This window comes from Syngnathoides biaculeatus, chromosome 3 (assembly GCF_019802595.1).
Source record: "Syngnathoides biaculeatus isolate LvHL_M chromosome 3, ASM1980259v1, whole genome shotgun sequence".
In the NCBI taxonomy this organism is placed as follows: Eukaryota; Metazoa; Chordata; class Actinopteri; order Syngnathiformes; family Syngnathidae; genus Syngnathoides; species Syngnathoides biaculeatus.
The window spans coordinates 30,655,541-30,682,233 of record NC_084642.1 but is presented as its reverse complement, the minus strand read 5'-3'; the positions used below and the strand labels follow the sequence as shown (position 1 = coordinate 30,682,233).

General features: G+C 41.5%; 2 protein-coding genes across 5 annotated transcripts in view; both read left to right on the top strand.

Annotated features, from left to right (window-relative positions):
* LOC133498465 (zinc finger protein 609-like) overlaps positions 1 to 18,445 on the top strand; it is a 157,038-nt gene extending 138,593 nt beyond the window's left edge. For 3 of the 4 annotated variants that reach the window (XM_061815317.1, XM_061815316.1, XM_061815318.1), the window contains exons 5-8: positions 2,021 to 4,313; positions 8,662 to 9,031; positions 9,492 to 9,842; positions 13,740 to 18,445. In XM_061815317.1, coding sequence (XP_061671301.1) covers positions 2,021 to 4,313; positions 8,662 to 9,031; positions 9,492 to 9,842; positions 13,740 to 13,783 — 3,058 coding nt within the window. In that variant the 3' untranslated portion in view covers positions 13,784 to 18,445. The remainder of the gene's footprint in view (positions 1 to 2,020; positions 4,314 to 8,661; positions 9,032 to 9,491; positions 9,843 to 13,739) is intronic. The other variant, XM_061815319.1, reaches the window with a different exon arrangement.
* Positions 18,446 to 24,994: 6,549 nt separating this feature from the next.
* The window catches only part of gramd2aa (GRAM domain containing 2Aa), a 32,639-nt gene continuing 30,940 nt past the window's right edge, over positions 24,995 to 26,693 (top strand). Inside the window, exons 1-2 of the mRNA XM_061815314.1 lie at positions 24,995 to 25,005; positions 25,069 to 25,153. The gene's annotated coding sequence lies outside the window, so the exon portion shown is untranslated. The remainder of the gene's footprint in view (positions 25,006 to 25,068; positions 25,154 to 26,693) is intronic.

The following is a 26,693-nucleotide window of genomic DNA, read 5'->3' as shown; positions in this document are numbered from 1 at the left end:
GAAGAGCAGCAGAAAAAGAGGACACATCCTTGGGGCGCCGCGGTGGTGATGGTGCGTGTTGATGAGGTGGTGTTCCCCAGCCTTACCTGCTGTGTACTAGCCATCATGAAGCTGTGAGGCCACCAACAGATGGTCGGCGAAACGCTTAGCTGGGGAAGATTGTTGAAGAGTTCGGATATTATGGTGTTCATCGCAGAACCACAAACAGGATTGTCATGTATGTTTCTGTACCGTTGAGATGTTCGATGATGAAGTGCAGTCCCATGTCAAATACAATGTCCACAGACTTGTTTTCTCAGTATGGAAACGGCAGGGTGTCCAGCCTGGGTCCTGTGACGATCTTGAGGTGGTCCAGTATGATGTGTTCAAAGGATTTCATGACCAAAGATATGCAGGTGACTGGCCTGTTGTCATTCAGACCCGAGAATACAGGTTTCTCGGGACTGATATGAGGGTGGAGAATTTAAAACCAGATGGGATTGCACACAGTTTAAGAGATCTATTGAAGATGTGTGAAGACCTGAGCAAGCAGACCATGCAGATGTTGATGCAGAATGGCACACAAGGTCTGGGTCTGTTGCTTTGTTTGAAGATGTATCTCACATCCTGTTCATGAAACGGTCAACATAGAAGTCAGAGGTGTGATGGTGGTTGGTGGTATGGGTGTGGGTTGTGAAAGTGTCATTTTCAAATCTAGAGTAGAAGGTGTTCACGTTGTCTTTTATTGTTCTCCATTCTGGGGATTGTCGCGTCTAATCAGTTAATGATTTTAATCCTCGCCATACGGATTTAGAGTTGTCGTTAAACAGTTTTTCAAACTTTTCTGCTAAGCTTCTCTGTGAACTGTTAATTTCTTATGTCAGCTCATTTCTACCGTGATTGTGCAAGGCTCTGATCCCACTTCCATAGCTGTGTTTTTTAGCCTGGCGAAGTTGCTGTAGTTTGGCAGTGAACCACAACTTGTTGTTACTGAACGTGCAAAATATCTTTGTTGCTCCAGACACCTTCACAGAAACTGGTATAAGACGTGACACTGTCTGGATATTCATCCTGGCTGCCAGTTGAAGTTTCAAAGACACTGGTGCAGTCTAAAGAGCCTTGATGCTCCTCTACCTTTACTTACATCATCCAATTTTCTGTGTTTTCACCTTAGGTCTTGGCATATTTAAGTTTGTTCCCCAATGTTGTTATTAAGTGAATTAAGCAGTGATCTAATGATCGCAGACCTGCATGGGGGATAGCACAATATGCATCATTTAGCGTAGTGTAGCAGTGGCCGAAAATGTTGTCTCTGGTAGGAGAGTCAAGGTGCTGCTTGTATTTTGGGAGACATACGTCAGTGCTTAAAAACACTGAATATGTTACATCACGTTATAGTCTCACACGCTCCCCTTGTGTTTTATAGCTACTGTACTTACTTTGTATCTCCAAGTGGCTATATTTTGTGTCAAGTACTCTAGGTGAACAAAAATGATTGTGACTGGCAAAGTTTTTGAAAAAACTTACCAAGGTAATATTTGTTTTTCTTCTCGAGATGTCTTTGTTTTCGTCTTAATTTTAGTATCGATAGTCTGGTTGAAGCTAATAAGCGCATAGCTACAAACCTACTGCGTTATTACAGTATGTCACATCCTAAATGTAAGCTGCTCAGTTGAGATTGCACAGCAGTGCTTACGCAGGTTACAACATTGACAATAGCCCAGAGCCAGGATGCCACTGTGTTGGGCCATCACCTATGTATCCCCCCTAAAATAAATTGGTCTTTCATTTTGGTCATTAATTTTAAGTGAAATGTTTTTTTTTTTCTTGTGGATTCATTAGTGGTCTTTCACCAAGCAAAAATTTGTCATTCATCCGAATATACCATTATTCAATACAATTTTTGGTAAGATACTCTGATAAAAAAATTGTCAATAGTGTAAACCTAGCTGTATGTGCGAGTTATTGTATTCATAAAAGGAGTTTCTAATTTGCCTTTTAGAGTTGTGTTAATTTATCCTCTTAATTTATGTGGTTGCAGGTTTTGTGAATCCCCTACAAGTGACCTGGAAATGAGAAATGGCCGTGGCCGAGGTAAACGAATGAGACCAAATAGCAACACTCCTATCAACGAGAACAGCAACTCGTCAGACAACAAAGGCGCCACCAACAACAAGACACGCGCTGCCGCTAACAGTAAGGGCAGAAGAGGCAGCCAGACACCATCGGAACGCCGCACTCCTCCCAACAGCAACACTGAGGATATTAAAGCAAGCCCCTCCTCAGCTGGAAAACGGAAGGCCAAACCTCCATCAGATATGGAACCCAATTCTAGCTCGGAGGACAGCAAAGGCAATAAACGTATCCGGACAAACTCTAACAGTGGAGGGGTTGGGCTAACAGGGCTTCTTATTCCCTCTATCAAGACTGAACCCCTTCCACCACCCCTTGATCGTAGCTGTCCCTCACCTGTTCTCATTGATTGCCCTCATCCCAACTGCAACAAGCGATATAAGCACATTAATGGTCTCAAGTACCACCAAGCCCGTGCCCACGCGGATGATGATGTGAAACTAGAATTAGATATAGACAGTGAATATGGAGAGGACTCGACACTTCACCCTGAACCTGAGAATTGTAATGGTGCATCCATCCCGCAAAAAGGATCATTTTCTCCAGCACGGTCGGTCACACCGAAAGGAAGGAACTTTGATGTTCAAAGTACTTCTCCATCACCGGGCAAGTTTTGCTCCAAGCAGAGCAAAAAGAAAGTTCCTGAAACAGAACCAGAAATAAGTACACCCATGGAAGGTTGTGATGAAGGGGCTTGTCTTTCTGATGAAACCAGTAATGATGGCATTGATGAAAAAAGAGGTTCTGAAAAATCAAAAAAACCCAACACAAAAGCTGATAAAATGCCTCAAAAATATATGAAGTCATCACGAACCGTTGTCACTGGGCCTTCAGCATCGCAGTTGTACTCTTTCCCTTCAGGAAACCCAAATTCTTCACCAGGGCTGACCCCAATTTTGCAAGGAATCCCCAAAAGTCCCCAAATGAAATCACCCAAAAACCCTGCCGTTGGAGATCCTCCCTCAAATAACTCCAAAGACAAGAAGAAGAAAGACAAGAAGAAAAAGGATGGCGGAAAGGAGGGTGACAGCCCCAAGTCAATAGGAAAGGGAGGTAAACTGGAAGAGGGAAAACCATTATATACAGAAGTACCTGAACAAGGAAATAAGGCTGAAGGGCTTCTTAATGGATCCTCAGACCCTCATCAAAGTCGACTGGCAAGCATCAAGGCCGAGGCTGACAAGATATACAGTTTTACAGATAATGCTCCTAGCCCATCTATTGGTGTTGCAAGCCGAATAGATGGCAGTGGAATGCCACAGCCTCTTACACCTCTTCACATGAATCAGAATGGTGCTGACAATTCATCTGTAAAAACTCACAGCCCAGCATACTCAGATATCTCTGATGCTGGTGAGGATGGTGAAGGGAAACTAGAGAATGTAAAAAACAGGACAGAGGACCAGGCACTCAGAGAAAGTGTCAAAAAAGCTCTTTTCCCACATCCCGCACCCAACAAAGATTCTCCATACTATTCTGGCTATGAAAACTATTACTCACCCAATTATGTCAACCCCAGTCCTGGTGGCCCAAATCCATCTGCACCGGTGGCAGAGGGTCAAGTGAAGATCAAAAGGGAGGATGACCAGGATCAGGGGGAGGAGAAAGTCAAGGTTGAGGTTCACGAGGATCGCAAACCTGACATTGTTCCTGGTCAGCAACAGCAGCAGCAACAGCAACCGTCTGTCATTCAACAACGATCTAATATGTATATGCAACCACTTTACTACAACCAGTATGCCTATGTACCCCCATATGGATATCATTCAGATCAGACGTACCATAACCATTTAATGAATACCAACCCATCTTATCGACAACAGTTTGAGGAGCGTCAACGACAAATGGCAGAACATCACCGTGCTGCTGAGAAAAAGTCTGACATAGCCATGAAAGAAAGAGAAGCTTCCATTAAGGATGACTGGAAGCAAAAGAGCCCCATGCAGCCAACCCTTTCCAAAACCCCGATTCAATCTGAGGTTGGAAAAACGCCGCAGCCTACAAGTAAATGCAGGGACTCACCCTCTGAGGTGTCATCCAAATCTATGGGAAGCATTAAGGCAGAGGACATCAAGTCCCAGCAAGCTGAAGGGCTAAAGATGAAACTGACAGAAGTGGGGCACCATGGGAAGGAGGAATCAAAGCAAGCACTTGATTCAAGAGGTCCTGCTGGCACAGAGCAGACTATATGGTACAGACAGGTAAATGCAAATTGAGTATCATCAGTAGCGCAAGGTCCTGAAAGTTGCAGACGTATACAGTAATCCCTTACTATATCACGGTTCACTTATTACGGATTCTTTGCGGATGTGTAGTGCAGTCACTCACTTGCACATTTTTTGGTTCAGTTAGCACTCCTGGCTGTTTGACTACAATGTGGCAGCAGTGACTCACATAAGGACAAATAGACAGTTTTACTCTGTAGGAAATGAAACCTTACGGAACAATTTTAACTCACGTTTGGTAAATTGCTACATTGCTTAGTAATGCAATGAATGTGATCTGAATCCCACCATTTACCACACAAACCACTGAGTTTCTTGAAATTAATTTACCAATTCCAAGCTAGCCGGACATAAATACACTACAATGTTCCCTCATTATTCCCCCCACCCGAATACTAAAATTCTGTGAAGAATTTATGGGTTTAAAATGTTGATGTATATGTACCCTTATTTTCGCAACTATAAGTCTTAAAAGTCTTACATTTTCTCCAGATTTTATAATACTATGCCGTATGTGTGGAGCATGGTCATAAATTCTGTAAATGTTTTTCGTTGTGACTATTTCAATTAACTACACTCAAACACCCTGGTTACATAGATGGCATACAGGCAAAGTGTATGTGTTAGCATGCATGTTGCCACATGGTGGGGCTCAGTGAGGAACAATTGCAATTTTGCATATGTAACCAGAAGAATCTTACATTATTCCTCACACACGCAAGTCATTAGTCACCATGTTATTCACACTCACGGGTGTCTCCCAGCATGCTTCCAGCGTGCTTTGTGGCACTAAGGATAGAAATAACATTGAAAGTGCATGTTTGTGTCAACCGCAAATGGGGAAGGGGATAAAGTGTAGTAAATGTTCAAACTCATAACGAAATAGAACAAATACAAGTAAAGAGCAATGTTAATCTTGATTTTCTACAAAAAAACGCAATTCTGGGAACCAGCAGCAAGCACCATGATGCTTTGTGCTTCCTACTACACAGAGACTGTCACTGTGAAGCCTCTTGCCTAACGGTTTAGCCAGCAAGTCTTTCTCACATTACCATGGGTTGATATTTGTGTCACTTAAGCAAAACACCCTCAAAGCAAATGTATATTGTGCATTTCAATTACAACTCTTTACAACTGGAACGTTTTAAGAGTAAAGAGTAAGCAAATTTGAACAACAAAATAACGGCCGAATTAATTCATGTTTAGAGACATAAGTACAAACTAATACACACCCACACAGAATAATACGTCTGAACTGGAAATTAATTAGCCATCATTGTACATCACTGCACAGGGGTTAAAAGCATATTATTATTCTTATTAAATATTTGTAATATACAGTGACCTTCACACAGTGACTGTGATTTGTGCCTACGGGCCCGCGAGGCATTGCACTTGCAAATCTGCACAGTCGAGCACGAAAAATCACTTGCATAAAATTAATAACGAGTAAAAATATAAAATAAATAATATAAACATATATATTGAAAGATGTCGCTTATTTTGTGTAGTCTTGACCAATGTTCCCTTTAAGCTGCACCGCTGCGTAATTGCACATTTGTCACACTCTCTCAGCGCACATGAAAACCGATCCAGTGCAGTGAACCACAGCCTGATGTCTTTTTTTTTTAACACAGAAGCACACGGTCTCTAACAACGAGCTGCTGCTCAGCCTACTTCTACTTCCTACTTTACCTGACACCGCCTCCCTCCTCTCTTAAAGGGGTACACTCATAATTACAAAAAGAACACACACCCGCAACTTTATATCTGCGGGCATGACTGGTGGGCTACAACCGGAACTTTATATCTGCAGGCATGACTGATAACGCCCGTACATTTTTCAAATGTGAGTGACTGCTTTGTATGTCCTACAGTGGGAAAATCTTCATTCCAGGTGCAGTTGTGGGTGAGGGATATGTAAATATGTAATAGCATGAAAGAGAAGACAATTACATTTCTTCCTCTTGTACTTCTTGTGTACGCATATAAGAAGTACAATGAATTGAAACCAAAACAATTCTCCATGTATAAACTCTCTGCTTCAGCCGATGCGCAATCTTGTTTGTTTGCAAAATAGAATGCTGAGTTTTAATTTTGACATTTCATATCTGATTAATGTGGTTTAATATGATTGCTTCTTTTTTTTAATAAGGGTTGGAAACAGAATTGGCACACTTGAATGATTTATTGGTTACCTTTAGGCTCTGTGCGCCACTATTTAAATTGAGTCTGCAGATCTCACAGCCCTACTGTTCTTTTATTGCATTTGCATTTCTTTCATGTGTTTAGGGTCTAAACATTTCAGTGATTTTATAGACCAGTAGGAGAACTCTAAAATGCATTCTGTGTATCCGTCAGCTTTAGATTTTGAATAACAGTGAGGATATGTGGTATGGAAAATGGATGGAAGTTCTAGTCAATACTGAAGCTGCAGCATTTTTAATGTTTTTTTTTGGGGGGGGCAAGTCCAGTCAGAAGACCATTACAGTAGTCAAGTCTATTAGAGATAAAAGCATAGATGAGTTTCCCCTGACGGCCTGGCGCATGCAGGCCTTGACTCTGGATGTGTTCTTCAGCTGGTAGAAGGCTGTTTTACTGATTGATTTGATATGAGTGTTGAAAGTCAGAGTATATCTGAAGACTTAAGTTTTGGACTTGGTCTTCTTCTTACTGCCAAAATCGGTTTTGTTGTGGTTCAATTGAAAAAGGCTTTGGCTCATCCAGTTTTCTGTTTTAGAGCATCTAGATTCTCCAGATGACTATGGAGACTGCTAGATATAACAGTGTGCCATCTGCATAACTGTGATAGTCAACATGAAGGTTCTGAAGGATTTTATCTGAGGGTAGCATATGTAGCTGAACAGGAGGGGTCCAAGAACTGACCCTTGAGGGACCCGATAGGTCATTGCCATTGGATGAGATTAAACACTTCTAATGGTAATAATGTCTTTCCTCCTGGTAGGACTTGATCCATTTGTGAGGTATTCTATTTAGTCCGGTATCACTTATCACAAATTACATCACATTTGCTCATTATTATTCATAAGCTTTAGTAACAGCTCCACTTGCCCGGAAGCAAAAATATTTTTGTGACACCCAAAAGCAGCTGCACCAATACAATTTCGCATGTCTGAGTCAATGGTACCAGAAATTCTGATGTTTTCAGTGATTTGTTGTCAATTAGGAATATAATAGAAGGTTCTCCACTACTGGACAACTTCAAGATTTCTATTTTATTCTCAATTACCAGGCATCCTAACACATGTGTAGCTGGTCTTTAGTAATAGTCTGTTTGAATTGCAAGGATTTCGGGCCACAAGAGATCAGTGCTGCATCATCGGCAAATTGTAGTTCATACACTGAGTGGTTTAGTTTTGACCACAAGTCGACAAATCAATACCTACACCCCAACTAAATGATGACATATTCCATTAAATTCCATGTAGAAACAAAATGTATCTGCAATCCAACAAATAATTGGGTGCTACTAAGTAGATTTCGTCCATAACGGGTTTTCTGGAATGTAACCCCCACGATAAACAAGGGATTACTGTATCTGACTACTGTATCTCTCTGACACTAAATTATCTACTTTCTTATCCCCAGCTCACTCCTCAGCACCTCAATTTCAGTGTCAGTCATATTTAACCTTTTTTTCTCATGCCACAATTCATGATAAAGACCCACTGATGAATGACTGATTGATCAGCATTAGGTTTCCATGCAAACAAGACACGAAACGGCCGCTGCGGCACCCCAAGACAAGTAATTGGCATATATAAAGCATCAGATATTGTGTTTTACATCAATACTTAGCTTCATAATGTATTATGTGCTTGAGAATGAAAAATGGAAACGTGTAACCAAAATACACACTAACGCTACATAGCTCACTGGGTGCATTCAAATAAACTGGGTTAGTGAGACTCCTTTAAAACACCCACACTCATCCTTTTATTCCCGCCAACATCCACTATCTTTAGCAGCCCACCTCTTCATTAACTATTATGACAGGTACATCTTTTCATAGTTTAAAAAGAAAAATTAAAATTCTCTTGATACAACACAGCTCGCTATTCAGGGCATCTGTATATCCAGCTGTTCAGTTTACAAGTTGAGTTGCCATCACTTAATATACGATGAGCTGGTCCAGTCGGTTTCACCGCATCGTGCATTGTATGGCAAGGTTAAGATAGAATCCTATGCAAACATTTTTTTTTTTTTTTAATGACACAGATGTTTATCTGTCAGGAGTCTGCTTTGGTGTTGTCTCCAGTTTTCTGCATATGTGATCATTTTGTTACTATTATATGATCACCAGCAGTACCCGGACAGCCAAAAGGCTCAAGCGGATGGTGAAAACCAGCAACAACAACCTCGATGGAAAGACGAACGCGACAGAGAACGAGAACGTGAAAGGAAATCAAAGGACGAAAGGTGCAGGCCTAAGGACTGTCAAAGCGGGCCTAAGGAGGATGGCAAAGAAATTACTGACCTTAGAATAAATTCTGAGGAACATCGGACCATGAACAAAGACTCTCGTACAAATGCCCACTTGCAGTTCTCATCACCACTAGCGCAGCACCAAGGGTACATCCCATATATGCATGGTTACCCCTATGGACAAGGTTATGACCCTAACCACCCTGGATACAGGGGAATGCCTTCGGTCATGATGCAGAGCTACCCAGGTATGGCAATATTGCATATGATATTTTTCCAAAAATATCAAACATTACCGACAAGCTGTGAGCTGGCAAATAGTTAAAAAAAGAGTGAACAATTACAATTTGGACTATTCGTCATTGTCCCAGCGTCCCAATCTTTCTCATTGTTATGAGTTGGGTTTAGCAATTTCATGCTGATTTACTGTTAATTCAAGTGATTTTTATGGATTTTAAAGCTGTTGGAGCCAGCTATACTCAAACTAGTCACACCTCATGGTAACCAAATTCAGAATGGGAGTTATCTCTGCATGGGACAATTCTAACATAAATAAAACTCAAACTCTTACTCAACATTTAGTTAAGTGAAAACAAACCTTCATACTTTGCTTTACATAGCTACTTGGTCTTGTACAAAGAAATTGCACTACATACATGCATTCTCAATAAATCCTGAATCAACCCGTCAATATTCCCATTCATCTAGGATCTTACCTTCCGGGAGGTTATCCTTTCGCCCCCTACGGCAGTAAAATAGCTGAAGAGGTCAACGACAAATCCCGCACCAGCCCTACTGTCAACAAAATGGCAACAGACTCCAAAGCTCTCGATATCCTACATCAACACGCCAGCCAATACAAAAGCAAATCTCCGACAATAGGGGACAAGCCACCCCTTGACAGAGAGCGAGAGCAGGACAGAGGAGCTGGTGGAGAAAGGGATCGGGAAAGAGATGTAGATCGGGCGCGCTCCTCGCCCTCCCAGCGGATCATGCCCTCCCACCACCACCTGGGGTACCCCCTGCTTTCAGGGCAGTATGACCTTTCCTACACTACAGGTCAGTCAGTCTTTACTTGCCCTCTCTACTACCTTCCACCTTTATTTAGATGACAACTGTGTACTGGAGGAAAGTGGAGGACACACGTGTTGAATGTGCAGTGTGGTAACAAAACAGTTTATCTCATTTGTAATCGAAAATGAGCTGCACTAAAAAAAAAACGGTTTATTTCATGAACTAATAGGTACATAATATACTATATTGCTTCCTGAGAAGGTGAACCTGGGCCTACGACAGGCACTAATTTGCACATTTACTGTGCAGATGTACAACAACAGTAGTCAGACTTAATGAAACAGATGAAGTGTAGTTATCATGGGACCAAACATCTTCTGTACCTGTAAGCATCTTCAGAATTTTCATATAGTTGCAAAGTCACTTCTGTGATAGTTACGAACATGTATTAATGTATGAAGAAAGAACATTTTGGTTGAAAAATAACTTTTGAATATTTGTAAACAAAATTACTGTGCACCGTTTTCATATTCAATGTGCATTTTAATGCTCTGTTAAAACAGGACTTATGTGATAACGGCATGAAGGAAAATTAATCAAGTAAAATTTGGTAATTGCTTTGGCTTCATCTGAGTAGAACGGTAGAAGCTGTTCTAAGGCTTTTATAAACTGCATTTGCATCATGCTAGTTTTCTTTTGTGTTGAACCCAATATTCTTGTTCATATGATACTGCTTTAAATGAGTTTGACCTCCTGTCATAAGCACATTGCTAGCGACGACATTCGCTATTCAGAAGCTGAGCATGTAGATGTAGTACACCTTTACATTTCTAGTAATAAAGTTTGTGACCCATGCCTATCAATATGTGTTTTCGAGCCAAGTCTACTCTGGGATACATGTTAAATATGTCACTGTAAAGACAGTCCTCGTTTTACACCAGAGTTCACCTCCAATGGTGACGATGTAACCACAATTTGTACACAAGTCCGACACGCCCCCGTAAAACCCCATTTGGATTCTGTATTGACAGTAATGAAAGACTTTTACAAAATTACAATAGAATTGTCACTCTTAGAAATATTCCAAAATAGTAATCCAAAGAATGACAGTCTGTCGCTTCTTATGCTGTGTGGCTGTGGATTCTTACACTGGCCATTAAACTCATTGCTGTACTTTGGCTACCTTGAAACCCAGGACCTGCCTGTATTATTTTACTAGCGGTCCATGACTCGTGTTTGGTTCCCAACCCACCAGTTGAGAATCACTGCTTTAGTTAATTAATGATAGAAAAACATCTTATGAAATGCCAACATTTCCACTAAGATGGAAATAAAGGGAGGAATAACATATAGACTGTGGCAGAGCTGCCAAATGGTACCGAACGTCCATATTTTGATACGGAAATCACTGAACGTTGACTCGTTACGGATGTAACACTAATATTCCGGATATAGAAAAAAATCCAGTGTCTGTTATTACTGGCACATCCACATCGAACACTTGCTTGACTGCTATTTCATTTTGCCACCGAGCTGCCAATGTAAGGTAAAAGTTCAGCTTGCGTCCTGTGTCAATGCATATTAAGTCGCAGATCAAGGTCTTCATGGCAGCGAATAAGCTACATTTCTGACCATGCTGCTTACAAAGAAGTCATGCAGGGAGGACGAAGAGTTACTAGGCGAAGACAATATAAAATCCATGCTAATGACGAAGCTGTTGTGTCATGCGGTCGCAAAACATCAAAACAAGTGATTTGGTGGAACAAGACTGTACAGTTATCACATAGGCCTGGCTGAAACAACTGAACAAAATAACAGATCAATTAATACCTGTTTAGACCTATAAATACAAAATAATACACATCACAGAAAGACTGGACCGTCTGAACCAGAAATGGATCAGTCCATCACTGCACACAGGTTTAAAAGTATATTGTTATGATGCATAAATATTTATGATAGTGTTCCCTCGTTATTCGCAGGGATTACATTCCTTGCCCCCCCCCTGCAAACAACAAAAATCCATGAATAATGGATGCAGTATTAAAATATCTATGTATGATATGTACCATATTTTTGCAACCGTAAGGTGCACCTAAGTCTTAAATTTTCTCAAAAAATGACAGCGTACTTTACGTGCACAAGTTCCAAAATCTGTAAATGTTGTGTGACTAGACCAATGATACCTGAACACACCAGTTTCATTGTTAGCATGCATGCTAGCATGTGTTTTAGCATGTATGCAAGCTACAAAAAGGCATTGAAGAACGATTGCAATTTTAAATTTTTAAGCAAGAAGAAGCTTACGCATATAGTGTAGGCAATTCATTAGTCAAGATACGGTTTACACTCATTGTCACGTCGAAGCTAAAATGATCACACCAATAGAATAGCATAACTGGCAAATAATAAAACATTGAAGAAGTAATTGACACAAAACATGCACTTTAAATGCTATTTAAATCCACCCAGCAAGCTTTGCGGCACTAAGGAGGTCCTAAGTGTCACAAAGGTGGGAGAATGTCAAATTGGAATTGTTCCTCACTCCCTCGTGAACGCCATCATATGGTATCTTTCATACACACTAAAATGCATGCTAGCATGCATGCTAACAATGTAACCAATGTGTTCAAGTGTACTTGATTGGACAAGTCACGTACCAACATTTCCAAATGTTGGAATTCAGTGTGCATATAAGGAGCCTTGTCTATTTAATAAAGAATTTCAGACTTCCAAGTGCACCTTATGGTTGTGAAGCTACGTTACATTATGGAAAATAAATAGCTTTGAGACCACAGTCCGCAAATATGATGGGATGCAAACGGGCAAGGGCACACTGTATATGATAACCTTTGTTGGTCTCACAACGGGTAAATCTTTGTTACGGGAGCAGTTGTGGATTTAGGAAATATGTAATATAAATAGCATCCAAGAGAAGAGATAATGACATTTTTTCCTCTTGGACTTCTTTTGTAGACATACAAGAAGTACATTGATTGGGAACCAAAACTATTGTCCATATATTACCCATCTGCTTTAGTCAGTCAGCAATCTTGTTGGTTTGCAAAATATAGGGATGAGTTTTAATTTTGACATTTGTGATCTGATTAATCTGTTTCAATAGAATTGCTTTTTGTGTTCCCAGGGTTTTAAACAAAATTAGCAAAGGTGAATTAATCCAAAGAGACAGATGTTTTTTTTATGATGGGACGTTGTAATCTCATATGCTGGTACTTTGATTCAGGCTGGAACTGCATTGCCAATGCAAGATGGATGTAATAAAAACATAAAAATAACAAACACGTATTGACGGTATAATTTATTTGGAATCATGATTATGACAATTGCGCAGAAATGTTTGTGACCCAATTTTGAAAGAATGGAAATTCAGACAAATTTGAACAAATAGTTCGAGAAGTGAATTTTTATTGATTTTAGGTCGGCATCTCTGCTGTGGTCTATAAAGACTAAAATGCACACAAGTAATTTCAGATCAAACAAATGTACGAGGCAAACTTAGACCTTAAAATACTTACTGTAGTACTTGTATAGTAATAATGTATCGTGTTCTGTTACATTTGTTTTTGTCTTGGCTGGTCTTTGAATCCTTTGTCCTGGATTTGACTAAAGGAAAATTGACTCGTTGCTGGTACTCTTTGGCGTGCTGTGCTGCTGTCTAGTATCTAATATTCAATGCAGCCCCTCTGCTCATCCATTTTAAGTAGGTCTTTTAAGGACAAGAGGATCACAGTGACGATAATAGAGTTGTAGGAAGAGCATGAAAATGGACGCATGCTGCACTGGCACCTAGTGGGGGACTTGTAAATGACAGCACTAAAATGGGGGGGGGGGGGACTATTGATCCTAATCGCCATGAATGTAACATATTCTCAAAAGGAATGAAGTGATTGTTAATCGGCATTTCCTGTGTTTGTCTAACAGGGAAACCTGACCGCCACACCTCAACCCTGCAAAGATTCATGTGACTGGCTCACATGAGAAAGGATTTCCCAGGTGTTCTTTTTAGACATCAGTTCAATGGTGTTTCTGTTTAGTTGATCTGCCCAGGTGTCGGCAGTTTGTTCACATCTTTCTTCACCTTAGAAAGAATCTCAAAGCTTGGACTGATCTAATCCAGGTTCAAAGCCATCACTCTATCCCTTCATGCAGAGGAAACACCTCCCCTCTGATGCTCTAGTCTTTGCACTGTCAACAAATACAATGCAAAAATGGACTATTGGACTGTCTTCGTTTTTGTTTTGACAAATATATTTTTCGGGGGTGGGGGGTTTCACATAAAGAAGAATCTACCCGAGGATTCGGACAGTTGGGTGACTGATGACAAATGGGAGTTAAATTAAATTAAAGACTTGCAGAGAAAATTGTATTGAAATGAGTACAACTTTATGTTGCTGGCATTTTATATGCAACGATGCAACAATATATCCTAAACTTGACAAATGTTTGGTTCTGTTTCATTAGCGACAGGGGAATATGGCAACTGCTGCTTTCTTTTCAGAGACTTAAGAGCCTGAGACTGATGTTTTCATTCTCACTGTCACAAAATAGTTCCCACATTTAAAAGCGTCAGTTTTTTCAGGGATGATGTCACCTTGTTTTAGCGAAGGGACCTCATAGACCTCAACAGAGAATAGTAAACGTGATCAATGTTTGCTTTTGTCAAACAACTCAACTTCAATAGTGATTGCCATCTTTGAATGTCTGAATGCTGGTGTCTACGCTGCTTCCCCACACAATGAAACTTGTTTTTCCACTCACTCTGCGAGCGAAGCCACATTAGCCACGGTGACACTTGTCAGGCGCAGTAAGCTTCATTTACCCCTGTTAAGTTAATGTTCTGCTTTAGCATTGACTTTCCACAGATAAATGTTAAGATGTGTCTCAGCACATGTCCAGATAATTTCTGCATGTGTTCAATTCATCCCTGCACATCCTTCACTTGCAGACATTTGAACGGCTGACAGTATCCTTAATCCTTCAGACGGTGACTTTTAGCTCATTGTGTCCATCCATATGGCTAATATGGCTTCCCTCTTAACCACATTCATCTCTTTATTATTATTGTTTCTTCAAGCGGCTGGCTTTCAATCAGTCGAAGTGTGGTACTTTGCTTCGTTGCTATCTGGGATCTAATTTCAACTTCTTGCATATTGCATTCATGAAAGTAAAACCTACAGTGGTCACAGAAATAATTAGAACATGATTAAAAAAACAAGACAAATGTTGCTTTGGAAATTGTGATCCAACAACATTATTAGAAAAAATAATAACAATCAGGAAGCAGGCTTGGACAAAAATAATGCTACTCTTCATATTTTGTTGCACAGCCTGTGCAGGTCATTGACTTCAATCAATTTTTCTACAGTGAAGTAAATAAGTATTTGAACACGCTGCTGCATTGCAAGTTCTCCCACTAAGAAATCATTGAGTGGTCTGAAATTTCCATCATAGGTGCACGTCCACTGTGAGAGAGATAATCTGAAAAGAAAAAACCACAAATCACAATATATGATTTTTTTAACAAATTATGTGCGTGATACAGTTGCAAATAGGTATTTGAACACCTGTCTATCAGTTAGAATTCTGACCCTCACACACCTGTTAGTCCGCCTTTAAAAGTCCACCTGCACTCCATGTATTATCCTGAATCAGATACACTTGTGTGAGGTCGTTAGCTGCATAAAGACACCTGTCCACCCCGTACAATCAGTTAGACTCAAACCTGTAACATGGCCAAGACCAAAGAGCTGTCCCAAGACACCAGAGACAAAGTTGTACTCCTCCACACGGCTGGAAAAGGGCTATGGAGAAATTGCCAAGCAGCTTGGTGAAAAAGGTCCACTGTTAGAGTAGTCATTAGAAAATGGAAGAAGCTAAACATAACTGTCAATCTCAATCGGAGTGGAGCCCCATGCAAGATATCACCTCGTGGGGTCTCAATGATCCTTAGAAAGGTGAGGAATCAGCCCAGGACTACACGACGTTATTACACGACGTTATTTGCAGCTGTATCACACAAACATATCATTAAAAAATCATACACACGCTGTGGCGACCCCGAAAGGGACAAGCCGAAAGATACTTACTTTAGATTATCTCTCTCACAGTGGACATGCACCTACGATGAAAATTTCTGACCCCTTCATGATTTCTCAGTGGGAGAACTTGCAATGTAGCGGGGTGTTGAAATACTCGTTTTCTTCACTGTAATTTTCAATAAGACTTCTGAACTTCTCAGTAGGTATTTTGCTCCCATGTTCATGAGAAAAGTGCTCTAGTTGTCTGAGGTTTGAAGAGTGATTTCACCCTACGGCACATTTCAGCTCCTTCCACTGATGTTCCAAAAGATTCAGATTTGGGCTCATAGAATACCACTTTAGAATAGTCCAATGTTTTGCTTATTGCCAATTTTGGGTGTTCTTTTTTTCAAGGGATTATTATCCTTTTGCAAGACCTATGATCTACAGCTAAGACCAAGCTTTCTGACACAGGACTGCAGGTTTCTCTCTAAACCACCTAGATAGTCTTGACATTTCATTGTACCTTGCACATATTTAAGATACCCTGTACCAAAAGTAGCAATACAGCCTCAGAACATAACAGACCATCCTGCTTTTGTTCACAGTAGGGACAGTGTTTTTGTCTTGGTGTGCTTCATTTTTTGGTCTGTAAGATGATGTGCCTAAACAAAAGGTTCCATTTTTTTTTCTCATCTGTCTATACGAGAGTCTCCCAGTTTGGCAAATGACACTTCATGTTTATTTTCAATAGTGGTGTTCTCCTTGGGGGTCTCCCATGCAGCCCACTTTGGCTCAAATGACAATGGATGGCGTGATCTGACACTGGTGTACCTTGCACCTTGGAGTTCACCTTTAATTGTTTGGGACGGGGTTCTGCGCTCTCTTGTTACGATTCGTATTGTCCGTCTCTTCAAATTTGACATCCATCTTCCTCAGGTAGACACCTCCAAGGATGTTGGCTGTAGTCCAGTGGATCTTAAGATTCTGAATATGTACAACTGTACGTCACATCAACATTAAACTGATTGGAGATGGGCTGATAACCTTTACCTTTAAGTTACTTGTCTATAATTTTGTTTCTAATCTCCTTTGCTTCCTCTGGTCCATGTTTTCTGGGGTACACACACGGTCTCCAAACAGCGCAGTTATCATCTGTCACCCTTTCAATAGGCTGATTGAGATATGACAAGTTTGAAGACCGCTGTGTTGCAAATTAGAGGATGTCCCTATGGTAACGTTCGTTTGAATTTTTCTCGGGGACCATCATTTTTGTCCAGGTCTGTTTCTCGAGTTTGTTTTTTAAAATTCTGTCGGACCGCAATTCAAAAGCAATGTCTGGTATGTCATTGGTTAATATACGTGACATTTTTATTTATTACTTTTGTTGGATTGAAGGTATTTTTGTGATCCCTGTGGGTTTTCCTTTTATCAACAAAGGGGTAGCAACAATTTTGCTCACGTTACATGCCCCTAAGTGCAGAAAGATCTGTTTATAAAAAATGTTCACACAAAACATACAAACCAAGCAGCTGGTGTGTGAGGTAAACATATCGTCATTGTCCTCCTATTCATGTATTTGGATTTTGCATACGGTGTGCAATGCTGCGGTGTAAATCCGTTGTTCAATGTTTACCCTGACGTCATGCTCAAAAGTAACCAGGTACCATACTCTGCTTTCAAATGTCTATTTATTTAAGCAGCTGCGTGTGCGTGTGCATGTGTTTGTGTGTGTTGGGTGGGTGAGAGACACGAACAGAGTTGTCACTTAATCCAATTTGATTATTACAGTCCTTTTTGTGTTATCGAAGTTACCACCTCCCCAGGCAGGAGTTGAATTTTACAGCAGCTAGCAATCCCACAAGTTCTTGGTTTTAGCAAGTACATCCTGGACATCTCCTTGACATATGTGCATTTAAAGATGATGAATGGCTGAATCAGATGAATGTGCTGGTGTTTGATTAGTATTTAATCTGTAAGGGTAACCTAGGCAGCTGTGATGTTGTCATTCAAGTCTGTGAGGTTTTAGTACCAGCAGGCTGCTTTCATACAGTACAATATAGTTTTATCAAACAATGGTTGTGACAAGTGCATTTGTTCGCTCAGAGAGTAGTCTTATTATCTCAGTAGTCAGCAAAGCCCAGTGAAAAATCTTAACTATATTCTAAAAAGTGTATGAAAAGCCAGAAAACTTCATGTTTGCTTTCGACATAATGGAAAGCTTGGCTGTTTTGTTTCAATGGTGCAGAGTATATTTATTGGCCAGCAGTTGGTGCCTAGTTGAACATTCTTGTGTGAGAAAACAGACGCTTGCTCGTTTGTCCTTTCCCGAACCACCTTCTGTCATACAAAGACACCCACCCCCAACCCCCGCCACTCCCCACCCCCAACCCACGGCCCACAGTACCCACAGAGGTGCTTGCAAGGATGTTTACTGTCTTCTTTCTGTGTAAGACATTCAGAATTGTCTCGCCCCCTCTTCCTCTTCTCTCCCTCCCTCACAGGAGTTTGTGAAAAGTGTACATTACCATGGTTCTTTTTTTTTATATATATATATACAATACTCTGTAACTTGCCTTTGTAAATTTGGGCTGGAAAAAAATAAATCTTTTTATGAGACAATCTGTCCTGGTCACTGCTCCCTGGCTTTAGCGTTCTTGACTGACGGAGGATTTGTCGTACAAGACAGCAGTGGAACCTCCAAAGTCGCATGCCTCTCAAGTCAAGTCATCATTTTCAGGAGAAATACGGCTCAAAAGTTAAATGTGGGTTATCACATGATATGGCGTCAAAATTCCATGAAACGTCAGCTCACTCGAGAGCAGAAAGAGTACGTGTTTACGTGTTGTTCTTTTTTGCAATGCCATCACGGAAAGTGTATCGGGGTGGTACTGGAAAACAAGACATGACAACCAGAAATGGACTTCAGCTCTCCAAATACAGTACACATACTACAAGAGGACGCCATTATTTGGTCACTTTGACCCTATTTCCTACCCCATGACACTTGTGAGGTTTCTCCAAATAATGAGCAGTTTTATACCGCAGGTACAGTGAAGTAAATAAGTATTTGAACACGCTACTGCATTGCAAGTTCTCCCACTTGGAAATCATGGAGGGGTCTGAAATTTTCATTGTAGGTGCATGTCCACTGTGAGAGAGATAATCTAAATAGAAAAATCCACAAATCACAATGTATGATTTTTTAACGATTTATTTGTGTGATACAGCTGCAAATAAGTATTTGAGCACCTGTCTAACAGCTAGAATTCTTACCCTCAAAGACCTGTTAGTCTGCCTTTAAAAGTCCACCTCCATTCCATGTATTATCCTGAATCAGATGCACCTGCGTGAGGTCGTTAGCTGCATAAAGACACCTGTCCACCCCGTACAATCAGTTAGACTCAAACCTGTAACATGGCCAAGACCAAAGAGCTGTCCCAAGACACCAGAGACAAAGTTGTACTCCTCCACACGGCTGGAAAAGGGCTATGGAGAAATTGTCAAGCAGCTTGGTGAAAAAGGGGCCACTGTTGGAGCCATCATGAGAAAATGGAAGAAGATGACGGTCAGTCTCAATTGGAGTGGAGCTCCATGAAAGATATCATCTTGTGGGGTCTCAATGATCCTGAGAAAGGTGAGGAATCAGCCCAGGACTACACGCCACAACTTGGTCAATGACCTGAAAAGAGCAGGGTCCATCGTTTCCAAGGTGACTGTTGGTAATACACTAAGACGTCATGGTTTGAAATCAGCAGGTTCCCCTGCTTAAACCAGCACATGTTTAATGACCATGTGGAGGATACAGAGGAGTCATGGGAGAAGGTTTTGTGGTCAGATGAGACCAAAATGGAACTTTTGGGTCATAATTCCACTAACCGTGTTTGGAGGAAGACGAATGTTGAGTTCCATCCCAAGAACACAATCCCTACTGTGAAGCATGGGGGTGGTAGCATCATGCTTTTTGGGGGGGTGGGGGGGTGGGGGTTCTGCACATGGGACAGGACGACTGCACTGTATTAAGCAGAGGATGACCGCGGGCATGTATTGTGAGATTTTGGGAAACAACCTCTTTCCCTCAGTCAGAGCATTCAAGATGGGTCGTGACTGGGTCTTTCAACATGACAATGACCCGAAGCACACAGCCAGGAAAACCAAGGACTCTGGCGTGGCATAGCCAGTCTCCAGACCTAAACGCTATAGAAAATCTTTGGAAGGAGCTGAAACTGCGTGTTTCTCAGCTCCCAGAAACCTGCCTGATGTAGAGAAGATCTGTGTGGAGGAGTGGGCCAAAATCCCTCCTGCCATGTGTGCAAACCTGGTGGACAACGACAGGAAATGTTTGACCTCTGTAATTGCGAACAAAGGCTACTGTACCAAATATTAACATTGGTTTCCTCAGGTTTTCAAAATCTTATTTGCAGCTGTATCACACAAATAAATGGTTAAAAAAAATACATTGTGATTTCTGGATTTTTCTTTTTAGATTATCTCTCTCACAGTGGACATGGACCTACGATGAAAATTTCAGACCCCTCCATGATTTCTAAGTGGGAGATTTTGCAATAGAGCAGAGTGTTCAAATACTTATTTTCTTCACTGTAACCTCTCTGGATGCTTGTATGACAGTGGGGAATGTTAAAATGTTACTTAAAACACTGCGCAGGTAACCAATATTCCATGATGCCGACACTTTGAGCCTGGACCAAGCTAAAACCGTGCAGTGCTGTATTTACTGCACAACTTGTTCTTTTTGAAGCAGAATCATATAAAAGACGGTGTTTGACTTTGGATGTGTCACTGTGCTTCAAATTCATATGTTGACTTCAACAAAAGTGTGATATATATTGTTTCATTACACTTGTATCTAAGTTTGTGAATAGCACTGCAGCACTTGTACAAAGATCTGAATACATCTCAGCTAGAGTACGGTGCAAAACGTTTTTGCCCCTTATCTCAAATTCTTATTTGTTAAAAATATTTTACTAAAAAAACTAGCTGGCTTTTATTACATTTTTATTCTTTAGCATCCTGCTTTTTTTCACAGTAGGGACAGCGTTCTTTTCTTGGTGTGCTTCATTTTTTGGGTCTGTAAGATAATGTGCCTAAACAAAAGGTTCCATTTTTATCCATACGATAGTAGTTAGCAAGAGCCATAGCAAACACGCACCTCACTCTCTTACATGGCGATGATCTCCTTCCTTAAATCCACTGTGGTTGGCACATATTTCCTTTTTCCCTTGCTGCTGGCAGCACCACTGTTTGTCTTTGGGCCCGTGGCAAAGAAAATATTGGGGGAGGTGGGGTGGGGGGTCTTAAGAAGCACTCGCAAATGTGCAAACAAGCTTCCACGATGACTGCCTGACTGGCTTGAAGTTGGCAGTGGCTCGTCTCGGCACCCCGACGTTTGCGTTCGGCATCCCTCGTCTTGACTCTGCCCGATCAACATGGCTTCAGCTTTGCTCAGGTGTTCGGACACCAACAATTGAGTGGAAGACCGAGGCATTTTTTACAGATTTTTTTGGGTCAAAGTCCAATTTGTACAACCCATGAGTCATTCGAAGTTTGAGGTTCCACTGTGTGTGTGTGTGTGTGTGTGTGTGTATATACATATATACACAATATAATGAGACCCCTTTAAATTATACTTCTTATTGTTGTAGCCATTGCTCTTTTTTCGCTCACAGCACCTCATATTGGCAGAAAAAGACGTAATTGTTTACTTTTTTGCTGATGAAATAAAATGTACTGAAATATCACACAGCCATAAGTATTCAGACTGTTTGCCGTGACGGCCAGATAATTTGAACAAAAGTATAAATGTAACACTTTTGCTCCAATTTTTCATGAGCTGTCCTCGAAGCGCCAAAATGTTTCCGCCGTACACAAAAGGCCACTTCTATCAAATATAGTTCACAAATCTGTGTAAGTGAGCGTTTCTCCTTTGCTGAGATAATCCATGCCACCTTACAGTTGTGGTGTTTTAAGATCCTGATAAGACAGCATGATTGTGTGCCTTAGGCCGGCCACAATCAAAGGCCGGTCTGAAATGTGGAGTTTTGCTACATTGTGGGGATCTAGAGGGTCCGAAAACCTGTCAATATCAGGCATGAGCACCGTTTACCTCATGCAGTGCAAATTATTAATCAGGTTGTGGAATGACGGTCCACTCCTCTTCAATGGCTGTGCGAAGTTGCCCAACATTGGCAGGAAGTGGAACCCGCTTTCGTGTCCTCCTCCCAAATATGCTCAATGGGTGACTTGTCCGGGCAGTACAATGGCTGTGCAAGACCTGGGATGTGCTGTCAGGTGAGGCCCGATTTAACTCTGGGTCCTCGGAAGTGTGAGGCGAATGTACGACCCAGTCATCCACCGTACTTAATGCTGTACTCTCGGTCGGACATTTAACATCAAATTCAAGCTTCATATCGCAGGTGTTTTCTCAGTCAGACACTTTTTAAAGTGGCAACAAGCAGGGCACAAAAAATTAGCATGTAAATTCGACGCACCACTGAAAAGAGTAATGTTTATAAGCCTGCCAAATTTCACATTAAGAGGCTGAGCTTCATGATTGCTTGCTTAATGTGGATTATAACCATAAAAAGAAGCGCCCACATCTTAGTTGTTGGCATAACGTCCCAGCCGAAAACGGCACCTGACGACGGTGGGACGGTATGAGGCAGCCCGGGCTGTTAGACTGTCAGTACTGCCCCGTTCATGAGGATCAAGTCACCCACAAAGAGTCTCCAGTGAACGTTTCCAACGAGTTTAAGCTTCCTGAAAGATCCTCAACATTTCAACGTCCCATTTGGGTTCTTGACACAAAGTTCGGGGCATCCTACTCAAAAGCAATGCAGTTCTAGAAGTACTGGAGTGTAAAGGTCAGTGACTCCCAACCATCCATCCATCCAATTTCTTCACCGCTTATCCTCACGAGGGTCACAGGGAGTGCTGGAGCCTATCCTAGCTGTCAACGGGCAGGAGGCGGGGTACACCCTGAACTGGTTGCCAGCCAATCTCAGGGCACATTGAGACAAACAGCCGCACTCAAAATCACACCAAGGGGCAATTTTGAGTGTCCAATTAATCTTGCATGTTTTTTGGAATGTGGGAGAAAACCGGAGTGCCCAGAGAAAACCTATGCAGGAACGGGGAGAACATGCAAACTCCACACAGGCCTGTCTAGGATTGAACCCAGGACCTCAAACTGTGAGGCCACCAGTTGACCAGCTGATCCACCGTGCTGCCACTCTCAACTACTTTGCTGAACATAATCATTAAATACAAAATAGTGTCTCTTTGTTCATCTGTTCCATTTTTGTTCAAATGTAAAGTGTTTGCCTAGGTTATATAAAGTTTGGAAGACGCTGGCGTATGTGGAGTGTTTCAGGCCCAATGAAGATTCTGATCAATGAACCATTTGCAAAGGTGCTGCCATCTGTTATGATGTTTGTATTTGTAACTGCCTCCAGCGCTGCGAGTTAGCAGTGGTGTGCATTAGCATAATGCGCCACCGGTGACAGGGAGCCATGACGTCGGCCCTGTTTTTGCGGAGCGTAAATGCAGAATCTGATTATCCTCAGCGGGGGCGCCTGAGAGGGAGGGAGGGAGGGGTTAAGAAGCCAACATACTGTACTGTTCCCATAAAGCGGCCGGCCGTCATTGGGATCGGACCGAGGAAGGATACCTTGTTAGACGCGGAGGCCGTCTCCCAGGAGGCGTTCATGGGATGCACGATCTACGCATCCAGCCCGAAGGCCCGCCCTGCAGACGAGGACCCCCACTACCAGCCCTCGCACCCCCGCCACCTTCATGGTAACTGCAGTCAAAGGATAGTAGCCAGGTAAGGCACATGCAGGAAGTACATACTATATTTGATCACAAGCTACACGGTCGCTGGACCAATCATGGGCGACTGTCTTCTGGCAGTGAGACTGTCATTTGATGTCTGTGCCTCCTTTCTACCTGAAATATTCATTAGGGGAGGGGGGGCAAAAATCATGTCACACTTTTACGATCACAATATTGTAATACTGTACTTTGATTATACAGAATTGTTATTGATTCAATATACTGGGGAGAAATGTCTAAAAAAAATCACAATCACTCATTGTATCAAAAACTCACTCTGCTTTTATAAAGTCCTGTTCAGGATCTGTGTTGCTTTTATGCCAAAAGCAGTTTTAAGTTTCTTGAGGGAGTGAGAAAAGAAGGCAAGAAACAAAGCGCAAAGTGTAAACAAGATGGAAAAAGTAAATCGTTACATATCGACAGCAAGGACATATTCAAGATGGATGTTGCATGGGGCTGTAGCGCTGCAGCCTGTGAGGGAAATGACAGGTCAAGGGTCGTGAACCCGGCGGTACAACTGCAATGTGGTGGGATCGTCTGAGTCAATTATAAATGTCTATACAACGAGAGCATAATTTGCATATTTAGGAGTTATTTATACTGCAATTCACTGATTAGCTCAATTTACTTATTCATTATGAGTAAGAAAAACAATTAAAAGATGATCGATAATGTTGATGTGCTACACAGGGAGAATATAAATTCATAATAAAGAGGAGCCCCCGTTTAACGGACTAATGGGGAGGGGGTCAGGTTGTCGCTAAAATCAGATACATTTGAAGAGTCAAACTTGGCTTTACTGATTCATAAAAGGGGTGATTTTGAATTCCAACTGGACAGTATTTTTTGTCCCTTGAATATATTCCCATGTCAAGTGCATGACTGCACATTCAACATAGTTGGTGGTTCAAATTCAACCTTGTTCAATTGTTTTCATTCCAAAGCAGTGGGACTGCCCACAATATTACAAATACCTGCTCAGTCCTTTGAGATTCATCATCCGAGCTATAGACGGATATCAACCTCAGGTAATAGTGACTTTAGATCTATTAGGTGTCTCAGATTAGTGTTCAATTTTATAATTCTTGCAATTCTCAAAGTTTTCTAAATCTTTGTTCCACACTTGGGGGAAAAATTAGTAGGAGCCACTGTTAAAGGGGAAAACATTTTTCATAAAACTGACAGGTAGGGATCACGAATTGTTTTGTTTTGTTATTTATTTATTTTTGTTTTAAGTGGTCTGAAAATAGTTTCGCTGCCATCCGATCATCTTAGAGCGCGCAGTCCGTACTGAGCAGGGAGGCCGCGCTGGGCTGGAGGTAAGATCAGGCCACCTTCGCTCCAAAGCCCACTGAGCGCCTTAGCGTACCGGATTTGTTTAGGAACCCCGACAAATGCCATCTTCATCGAGACCTTTTGGCTGTCGACCAACGTGCGACAAGACGTGAAAAGACAAGGGAGCTACAGGTAGGGGTCGCCAAGGGCTGGGAAGACAGCCACGAAGAGAGTGATTCGTATCCGGCTTTCTATCAAAATAAGTGGCGTTCAAGCTTGAGTCAACGGGGGGCTTAAATGTTCACATTACTTATGGTTGCCCAGCTCTCGTCCTTGGGAATTCTACACGCTTCACTGCATAGTCATTCGGAAATATGGAGAGATTTGTATTTTATATAACCTCCAGAAATATTTTATTTTGAAGACCCAGCGGGCTTGTTGCATGATCAATGTGTCTCGTCACGGTCAAACTCGACTTCTATTGTACCGCTATAGATAAGAACAAGTGCCTTTTATATTTGTACATTTCGTTGTTTACATGCTGGATACCGTAACGTTAGAGGATATTTGCCCAACAAACAATACGACAGCAAAAAAGCCGTGTGAGTAAAACCTCCTTGTGCACACTTCGGGTTCAAACTACGTAATACGTTTGTAAATACACAGCAGGACGTTGAGGTCCACGCACTATACCGTTATTTCACATTTGGGTTTACTTTGCTTTACAGTACCGAACAGCTCTAATTGTGGGGAAACGTGGGGCTTCAAAGTTGGGGAGGTTATTTCGGGAGGTCTCAAGCCGCTCCGAGTCCAAAGGCTAAACACTCGTCTGGGTCTTCAGCAATCGTAAACAGTCGGTGCGGAAATTCAAACAAACATTAAAAAAAAAAAAAAAAAACCCTCCTGCATTTTTAAGTCTGACTCTGTTTGCAGTCATGTTTCTGAAACTTGTTGAAATGATTGTCAACATTCTGGCGTGAGCTTTTGGGGCAAATGAAAGCGCAAATGAACAACTCTTGCTTTTCGTACTAACTTTGCTCTCTTCAATAAATGAATACAACTAAAACTAAAATACAACCCCTCTCCCTTTAAATGCAGAGATTTCAGTTCACGGGATTGAAAGATTTCTTGTGACAACACAATCTCCTCACACAATGAGGAAAGCTGGAAACCTTTCACTGAACATTAGTGTCAAACGCGTTTGACTATGCAGAAATGGCATTTGGAGCGCAGCACAACATCATTTACCACAATGTGTCCTGGAAAAGAAAAACTATGTTGGATGGCCGTGTGTTGAATGTACATGTGCAAACAGTGACATTTTGTTTGCTGCTACTTTTTATCTACCTTTACCAGGAATTAGGGTGGCCTTCAAGGCTCATGAAGAACTCCATTGTAAGTTGAACAGCTTAGTAACTTTTACATTTGATCCTTCTCTTAGGCGCTTATCCCAGGTGAGCTGGAGCTTATCCCAACTGGGATCGCCAGCCAAAACCATTTACACCCATGCACATACTGTAATTTTGCATGCATGTTTTTTAAATGTGGGAGGAAACAAGGGTTCCCGGGAAAACCCACACAGGCACGGTGAGAGCATGCAAACTCCACACAGGCGTTGCAGGGATTTGAACCCTGGTCCTCAGAACTGTGAGACCAACGCTCTAGCCAGTTTTTCACCGTTCCACTTTTAAATACATTTTGTCGAAAAAAAACAGCTGAGTCTCACTAGTGG